Source organism: Lissotriton vulgaris, unplaced genomic scaffold, assembly GCF_964263255.1.
Source record: "Lissotriton vulgaris unplaced genomic scaffold, aLisVul1.2 SCAFFOLD_634, whole genome shotgun sequence".
Classification (NCBI taxonomy): domain Eukaryota; kingdom Metazoa; phylum Chordata; class Amphibia; order Caudata; family Salamandridae; genus Lissotriton; species Lissotriton vulgaris.
Window position 1 is genome coordinate 413,493 of NW_028254059.1, and position 9,657 is coordinate 423,149.

The window sequence follows — 9,657 nt, forward strand, 5'->3', positions numbered from 1 at the left end:
CACTGCGCCCCTTGCACAGGCAGGTGCCCGGTGCGGCCGCACCACCCTAACGCCGGCCCAATGCTCACAGAACAAGCCCCCTAAGCCGGCCCTCCACACTAAAACCAGCATGCACGCCTCCCCAGCACCCCGAGCAGCCTCCCCATCCTCTCCCACATGGCAGCCCCCTTGCAATCCACACCATCTGCTTCCGGGGCAGGCGCGCTGCCCCATCAGAGCTGAACCCGGGGTGAGGGGGGCGGTCAGAAGGCGGGTCACGACCTTTAATTTAAATGTCTCCGGTGCGAGTTCGTGCAAGCCCCCGTGGTATTAAAGTTCCCTTGCGATACGCTCCCTCTCCACGTTTTAAAGCACAACCAGCATCGGCCAGAGGGGGGCGCTCCCTTCCAAGACGGGCACTGTCCATCCGACCCCTTACTGTTTGCAAATGAACCGGTCGAGCGTTCACGATAGGCTTAAAGCAGCTTGTTTCAAAATAAGGGTCTCAACTACCAGAGCTACCCCAGACCTTTGAGCTGAAAGAAACTCCGAGTTCCAAGATCACACGGTGACACACACACGAGAGAGAGCACGTACCTGCCCCTCCAGCTGCACAGGTCCGTGGAGTAGGAGCCCCGCACGGAGCGCACGATCCCGAGGTACAGGAGGAAGGCCAGCCAGAGCATCTTCACGCCGAGCCCCTGCGCACGAAACACGGCCTCTGGGCATCAGCCTCCCCCGGCTGCTTGCATGGTGCCCGAGGATCACAGGAAGGAGGCGCCGAGACTCAAGGAAACACATCCACCATCAACGACCGCTGCAGACTGACCAGCGGCTCCCGGCCGGGCACGGGGGAAGGGGAGCAGGGGCCGGCCAATCGGACAAGGCCGGACAACTTCTGACCAATCAGAGGCCGGCGAGCCTGGAGGGGGAGATAAACTTCTTTAAACCCCCTCCCCCAGCGCACAAAGGGAGGGCTGCAGGGGGAATGCCATCAAAGAGGTGGGGGAGAGAGAAGTTTAGGAGCCGCTCGGAGCTAATCCTTGTCCAGATGTGAGCAGGGCTCAGGCAGAGGGGATGACTTCTCTGACTTCCTGTCTACTGATTTACCATGCTTCTAAAATGTAAAGAGATGCAGATGTTTAGACATATAAAAGTAAAGGAATAAATGTAAATATGTCCATGAATGCTAACATGGTAAAACAGATATATACACGGACAAATAAATGTATGCGCATATTTAGATCAGAGAAATAAACAAGCATATATATTTCATGATGTTCTTATGTACCTGTATATTTATGTAAAGATCCATTTATGCGTCTAATTGATGTATGGGTCTATTACTTTATGTATTAATGTATAGTGTTCTATGTGTTCTGCCTAGATGTATTTTTCGATATATTTGTTTACATTTTTTTATGCATTGGCAAGTATATGATCATTTATATATGTTCACAGTTATTTTACTTTATATGTAGGTGCGCGTTTGTGCGTGACTAAACAAATTCATACCTACCCAGAATAGTTGAAAGTGTTATATTACAATTGTAACTGTTCTGTTTGTATCTATTTGTTTAGTCTTTTATGTATGTGTCCGTTTTCGAGCCATGTATTTATCCAGTAACGATTACATCGATTACGTATTACTAATCAGCTATGCATGTACCTATAATTCTCTATAAAGTTAATCTACTTATGCTTTTGCCTATTATTCTTTTCCATGCACTTACTTCCCTTCGGTTATTTCTTTTGATGTTGTTCAGTCATGCACGGTCAGCGCTGCGTGTCGCTGCAGGTGGTTTCATGGCGCCTGGGGTAGGGAACTTGCTTACTCATCAATATTTCATGGAGGCGGGGCGGCAGCTTTAGTGGGAGGGGCATGTGCATTCCTCGCTCCTCCTTTGACAGCGAAGCTGATCCCATCTGAAGAGCTGATTTATTTATCTAGTTGTTTGCAGAGCCGCTAGAGCGCTATATTGCTTCGAAGCACTGTGGACTAAAGACAATATTTGGCAGGTAAGGATGCCTTTAATAGACAGCTGCCCACCTACTGTCTACTCCCAAGCCGGGCCATAGAGAGGATTGTGAGCAACTCATGAAAGAAAATAAAAATAAAAAACACCCTTTTTCTTGATTTTTGTGCGTCACCTAAGTTTGCAATGACATTTTGCACATAGTACAAAAATCAGCCAGGCGTCTTCACGGTTCTTTTTTTTAAATAGTTTGCTTGGCAGAGTTCAAAGAAGAGGTTGTGAAAATTGATTTGGACTTTTTTTTCATATTTCTCTACTCTGGCCCTGCACGCTGCACAGGGCAAGGTCATTTGACTTTTTATATGCAGAGGACAAGGTCATGCCAACCAGGACAGCTTGCCCATTACCAGACTTATTGTGATATGCTGAGACAATGGCATAGGAAGGTGCTGGCCGCCCCGGGGGGTCACCACTGAGGACCAAATGTCACTGAAGGGGGTGACAAAATGGCAAAAATATATGTAACTATCTTTTTTTCCCCTTATTTTAATAATTTCAATGAGGGGAGGAGTTGACAAGACATATTCTGCACCTGGTACCACCTGACCTTGCTACGCCACTGTGCAGAGATGGTGATAAGATGCAATGTTATTGTTCGTTTCATTGTCACCTTATAAGGTGACAAAGAAACGAACAACAACATTGCTGCCTTGTTTTTCAGTTAAAAGCGCTGCGAGGCCTACAGGTAGTCTGTGCGCTATATAAGTGTAATTTTTCATTTCATTTCAAGGTGGGAACCATACCAAATCGGGTTTTAGAGCGCTGTATACGGAAAAGGTTTTAAAACCCCAGGCAAACCAGCCCTGCGTGATTGGCACCAAGGTGGAACATATTGGGGCTTATTTACAAGCCCCGTGCGCCACAAATGCGTAATTTTTTCCCGTATTAACCCCTTGGCTGCGGCGGTAATTCTGCTGCAGCGTTAGGGGGGAGGGGGGCGCGGCGCCGCCATGCTCGTGACGGAACCACTCCGTCACGAGCCTCGGGCGCGCTGTGCTTGTGACGGAGTGGTTCTGTCACGGCCCGCCCACTCAATAGAACGCTCAGCGCAGCCCCGAAATCGCTGCTGCGCAGGCGTAGCGGCCGGGCCGTGAAGGAACCACTCCGTCATTAGCACAGCCCGTCCATGGCTGGTGACGTAGTGGTTCCGTCACCAGCATGCAAAGGGTTAAAAGTGACGCACTTGTGGCGCAAGGGGCTTGTAAATAACCCCATTGTTTCCAGTACATTGGTCAGGCCTTCTAAAGCATTATTATGAGAGTCAGTGAAATTATGCGTCCGGGGAGGACCAAATTATTCTCCAGGGTATACGGAACTATGCGGCAAGGAAAGGAAATTATGCGCCGCATTGCAGCACATTTTGTGATCGTATTGCTTCATTGTTTTGACATGTTTACCCTCTTATCTGCCTGGGTTTGGTTTTCACATCAGTACCAGTTGAACACCCAAACAGAGCAATAAGTGTAGGGAGTTACCCTCGACCTCTTGTGTTTTCCCAGAGATTTTAGCGCCTAAGAGCAGCTCAATCCCCATGGAGACTCCTGGGCTTAATAAGAAAGCACTAGACAATCCGAAGAGGTAGGAATCGCTATAGAAATTACAAATATAATTACAGGGGGGGGGGGGGGGATGGGGCTGATGGGTAGGGGCTGCTTTTCGAGTCAGGTGGGCTGCCATAACCCAACCTTGAAAGCTTCCTGCCAATATAATAAATAATTGTGCTGTCATAAGCCCCGTTTGGGCCCCCTTTATTGTTAACCCCACACTCAGCGACCTTTTAATGAGACCCTTAGAGGCAGCAAGTGCTACAATAAACAGAAATTATGAATACTGTTGTTTTCATCCATTTTTTTAACAGATAACTCGATGCTCGTGTACAGCAGGAAAACGCTTCGAGGAAATACTTTGTTGTTTTTTATACTTCTTATTTTTTTATGAGGTGTTTCGCAGCTCTGTCAATTTTCATAGACGTTTTAAAGACAGGGCTTTTTAAGAGACTGCACGTCTGGAGTGCGCTGATTTCCTTTCAAAACTAGTTTTACAAGTGTGTGGAGGTTGAAAGTTGATGTGCTGCAGGGGTGCAGGCGGGCGCCAGGGCAGCACGAAGTCAGTTTGTAAGAAAAAAAAAAAAGAAAATCCACTTAGGTATTGCTTTAGGCCTCTGATGCATAGACTAGAAGAAAGCCAGGTAAAGCTGGAGGCTAGTGTGTCATTTGTCTGAAAGCATTATCCTGTTGACGAGTAACACTTTAACTACAGGTCACAATCTGTCACTAAGTTATGGTATGCTGTGTTTTCTTTGCTTTGCCATTTTTCTCTGCTGCCTTATTTTAGAAGGAAAAAGAGAGAGACGTGTTTTCAACAGACTCGTCAACTTATTCATGCAACTCAAGAGGCGGCGAGGGCTTAGAAACCTGCGCACTGGTATATAAGACTGGTAATTGATCACTGTACTTCAACCATGCTCTACTTTTAGTGGTCTGACCGCCACTGGGTCACCTATAATCAAAATACAACCTATGCAAAAAGGAGCGCCTCTATCAACAATATTTACAAGCTAGATGCTTGATAATAGGTATATAGAAGTCCAATTCAAAGAAAGTCCACCGGTAGTCTTTAATACATTTCCAACTCATTGTTTATTTCAACCAGAAAACTTCATAACATGCAATCCAGCCAACGTGTTTCGTCCAAACTGGACATCATCAGGGCTGTAAATTAGAAAACAAGCACATCAGTGAGCATTCCTTGCTGTTCCCCACTCATGTACAAAATAAACACCATTGCATCACTCCCTTTATTAATCTATTTAGCTCCCTGCCTAGTCTTGTCAACGTGTGGTCCATTACATTCAGTTAACAAAAAAGTCAATTTAAACAAGGTTGCGGTCCATGAATGTGTCTCCATGAAAGTTTAGTGGAGTTTTCTTTTGGGGTGTAAACTGCTTTTGCACCTATTTTTACTGGAGTCCTCGTTAGGACTGAAATTGCATGTCTTGAAAAAGCTATCTGGCTTTTAAAGTCAGAGCGAAACATGTGTCAGCTAAATCAACCTTTACTCTTGTACATGGAGCCAGGTATCCTATGATCCTTCCTACTGGATTAACTTGTATACCTTCAAGTAAAACGTTTTTTTTTTACAAAGCCATGAATAATTTTCAGTATTACTCTTATGAATTCAAAGGAGAATGATGATTTCTTTTTTAAAACAAGCATTGGCAAAGCCAATTAGTCTCGCCTATGTGAGAGCTATTGGCTTGCCAATATGTTTTAGCCAGTGTGTCTGCTGTTCAGCAAAGTTAGTGGGGTAAAGGAGAGTGGTGTGGATTGGAGTATCATAAATTGGAGTAGAGTAGAGTTGAGTGGCCTGGAGTGGAGTGTCATGGAGTGAAGTTTTGTGGCATGTCATGGAGAGAGTAGAGTGACATAGAGTAGAAGGGCGTCAAGTGGAGTAAAGGTGAGTGGTGTAGAGTGCCAGAGTGGAATAGACTGTCGTAGAGTGTAGTGACAGAGTGTCGTAGAGCAAAGTGGAGTGGTGTGGAGGGTGTTGCATAGAGTGCAGTAGAGTGTTGTAGTGTTGAGTGGTGCAGAGCGTAGTAGATTGACGTAGAGTGGAGGGGCATAGAGCAGCGGTGGCTGTCCATAAGTGTCTGTCTGTCTGAGCAAATACAGCCTGACAGACACTCCATATTTTTAGGTCAGGCAGCCAGGTGCTAGACATGTGCTAAATGTGCAAGCACCTGCCTGAGCTGGGCCGAAGATGTCACAGCTCCTATGAGTGTGACCCCCTCATCTCGGCAAAGGTCCTCGGGCCCTCCCCCTTGTGATGAGGGGGAATGTTAGTGATAGCCTCGTAAATGGGGGCTTCAATTTTAAGCTCTTAAGTCCCCAGGGCCGAGTGTCTATCACTGATACCGCCTCACAGAGTGGGTGGGGACAACAGTCTCTCTGACCCCATACAATTTGTGTGACAAGGTAGGGACTGCTGCCTGTCTTAATTGCCTGACCTAAGGAAAGAGGAAGAGACAGAGTTATGCATGCGCCCTGGTACACTCCCTCACTCCGAGAAGGGAAGCAGAGGCTTCATCGGTGTGAAAGGATATGGCGTAAGCACTATGAGCTGGAGGCTTTGAGTAATTATGAAATTGAGTTTCATTCCTATAAAAGAGCACTTGTAGATACTAAAACAGCTTTTTTTCTGATGCAAGGATTCCATGTAGAAAGTTCTACACAGTCGCAGTTGAACGAGAGAGTATCCTGTGGTTCACTGTGAACTGGATGACAGCTAGCTCTCTGAAAATCAGCCCAGAAAAGACAGTGGTGCTGGAAATCACCACAAAGGGAAATCCCTGAAAGGACAGTGTTGGCCCCTACAGATAGGCCCCTCCCCCCACACACCATAGGGGCAGTGAAAAGCCTTGGCATTAAGCTGCACAGTAACCTGTCTATTGCCAAGCAAGTGGCGACAGTGTGTGGGAGTTGAACAGGTCTCCTGAGACAGCTCCAGAGACTGATTCCAATTCTTGCATTCTCAACCATGCAAACGGTGTTGGCGGCAATAATTTTGTCATGGCTGGATTTGGGAAATGCACTGTATATCAGCCTCCCCAATGAGATTGGGGAGAGGATGTGGTCTGACAGCTAGATCACCGACTTTGGTGCTGTAAACCAAGGTTCGAGCCTCGGGTCGCGTCACCATCCTGTGATTCTGGGTAAATCACTTAGGGGCAGATGTATCATCCGTTTTTTTTTTGTCGCAAACACTGCGATTCGCAAAACAGCAGCGTTTGCGACAAAAAAATCGGCAAATGCGATGTTTCCAAAAATCACATCGCAAAATTAAGGAATCGCAAACTTTGCGATTCCTTAATTTTGCGCAAGCATTTAAGGAATCGCAAAAAGCGATTTCTTAAATGTTATGTATGAAACAATAATGTTTTGCGATTTCACACTAAGATGGTGGTAATTTGCTAATTCTTTTACAAATGCCCTTTTTAGGTCTCGCCTAGACGAAGCAAAAGCGAAGCTTTTGCGTCTAGGGCGAGACAACTTATGTAATCACTTTTGGGGGAATGTGGACAGCAGACTGTCACAAGCTTCTCCTGCCGGAGATTGTACCTCGTGAGCGCGCATGTCGCCGTGCCTCATATTCCCATGCAAAGAAAGCCTCACGCACGCATGCGCACATACACACACTGCATACACACACGCACCCCCCCTTAAAGACACACGCGCAGACAGACCCACGCATGCACAGACACACTCCAACAGACACACACGTACACCCCACCCCCACTCACCCCTCCTCTCCCTCAACAAACTCACCTGTTCTGGCGGTGCTCGGCGGCGGTTCTGCCTCTCGGGCGGCGGTAGTGCTTTGCGGGGCTCTCTCACCACATGAGAGCCCCGCCTTCCCCATGCGCCCGGCCGCTCTTCACCCGGTCCCCCATCTCGGGACCGGGACTCGATCAGGAGCCCTCGGGGCCCCTCAGACAGTGGCTTCCCTCTCGCGCCGCGATGGGGGCGGGACTTCCGGTTGGTGCCGTGCTGCGATTGGCCGGCTGCCCAACCGCTTCCGGGTCGTCGCAGGCAGCCCGGCGGCCCGGCGGGGACTCTACAAACTCCTGAGCTGCGGCGGTGAGTTGAAGGCACACGAGGGGTGGGCCCCTCTCTGATTTAAGTATACCGCAAGGAAGGCACTCGCACACACACACTCACACAAACAAACACACCCAGCGACACATATCAAGGCTCTAATAACGGGTCTCTAAATATCTCCACAACAAAATATACCTGGGGGTCACAAGAAAGAGTCAAAACAGAGTGGATCACAACACCAAAACTACACAAAAGACACCAGTGAGAACGTCATCCATGTTAGTGAATGCAGGCCAAGTCGAGGCTCAAGAGCATATGGAGAAATAGTTCCCATCAGAAGCCACACTGTACCGCCCTCTTTTTCATCATGTGGGTTCTCCTTACCCAGGAGACAAAACGGCCGGTCAGATGTTACCGTGACCGATATATGTGATAAGGGGTGGTGTGTTGAGTACAAAGATTGACGTGGCTACTGAAAAAGCAGTGTTAAGGTGGTAGGAGTGTTAAGTGAGGGAAGGTACAATAAAATTAGGTGATCAGGTGGACAAACAACATTTATTAGTGTCTCCCAATCCCTAAAGTTTAAAAAGCAAGTGTAAGTGCGGGTTTTAAATAATCACCGTACTTAATAGTGGTCAACATGTTTCTGCATTGTATCGAACATAGTTTCAAAATGCATTCTTCAGGACCGTGTATAAAAACACTGCTGCTTAGATTGAAAAATTAAGAACAATATCACCTGAGCTTCAGGTACATACTCAACCGTATACTGTTGCATCGCACGGTATTAGATCCACACAGAAAGACAAACAAAATAGAAAAAGAACATGAAGATGTCATATTCCCATGAATTATATACTGTAATGGGTACACATTCACATGTATAAGGACAAACATTGTCAATTAGCAGACTCACCCAAATATGGTGGTTGAGAGGCTTCACCCCACCTGGCTACAGCGCAGGTATGAGGAGCACCGCTCTAAAAACAATTCACAAGTAACATTTTTAGAGCAAAAAATCAAAATTAAAATTAAAATGAGTTTACACGGAGGCAGATTACTCAATAAGTCCTTCAGAATCTACGTTAGTAAAAATGTGGGACGCCCACCTGTACTGGACTCCATCGGTCCGACAATGACAGACTAAGTTAAAATAAATGGGATCGTCGTGAAAAATAGGCGTTTTGAGAGTTGGACTTGCCAGCGCGTTAGTTCGCTGGTCGAATAGATAGACCCCCGTAGTATCAACCTGATCGCTTTAGGGCATCGCGTTTAAATTATGAATTGTCAGCGCGATAAATATCAGGCAACCAAAGTGCGCAATAGGCGTTCCAGCGCGTTAATGCGCTGATCCAGTAATCGAAACCCCAATGGTGGTAGCGCGATCGGTTTAGAGCAGCGCGTTGTCAATTACCAGTCAGGCAGCCAGCGTGCTCATTACAGGCAAGCGCTTGCTTACCTGTCCGTCGGTGTCTCCTGGCAGTCAACTGTACTGTCTGGGGGGGCACCGGCGCTTCTCAAGGAGGTCTGATAAGTGCTTCCTCGTTCCGCACGGCGAGTTGACAGTCACGTGATGTGATCACATGATGCCGGGCATGCTGGGATATGTAGTCCCAAACATAAAATAGTGCATAATGCGAGCAACCAGGCAGTTTGGTCTGTGCGCAAGTTGTATATACAAAGGATACAAGGAAGTTACCAGTAACATAAGGTAGTGGGGGTGCTATGAGGTAGAACAGAAAACTAGCGAAAACCCGTATAATTGACTACATTAGGGCTCATAGTGAGTAAGATGGCATTGGTTACAGGGACATCCAAGGGATGGGCTCATTTAGTCCCTCTTTATCACTGTTCAGGCGGTACACCCACTTTTGTTCAATTTTGAACAGGAAGCGGCTGATGTCAGTACAAGACAGGGGTATTTGTGGTTGTTCCAGGACGGTCCAACAAAAATCTTCAGGGCCATGTCCCTTTTCCAGAAAGTGTGCGGTGAGACGGGTGGCTTGTTTTCTACACCGCACTGTACTTTTGTGCTCTTGTATCCT

General features: G+C 47.0%; 1 protein-coding gene across 1 annotated transcript in view; it reads right to left on the reverse strand.

The window, feature by feature from the left end:
• The window catches only part of METRN (meteorin, glial cell differentiation regulator), a 42,503-nt gene extending 41,693 nt beyond the window's left edge, over positions 1–810 (reverse strand). The window contains exon 1 of the mRNA XM_086951547.1: positions 577–810. Within this exon, the coding sequence (XP_086807673.1) occupies positions 577–665 (89 nt within the window). The 5' untranslated portion in view covers positions 666–810. The remainder of the gene's footprint in view (positions 1–576) is intronic.
• Positions 811–9,657: the final 8,847 nt, after the last annotated feature.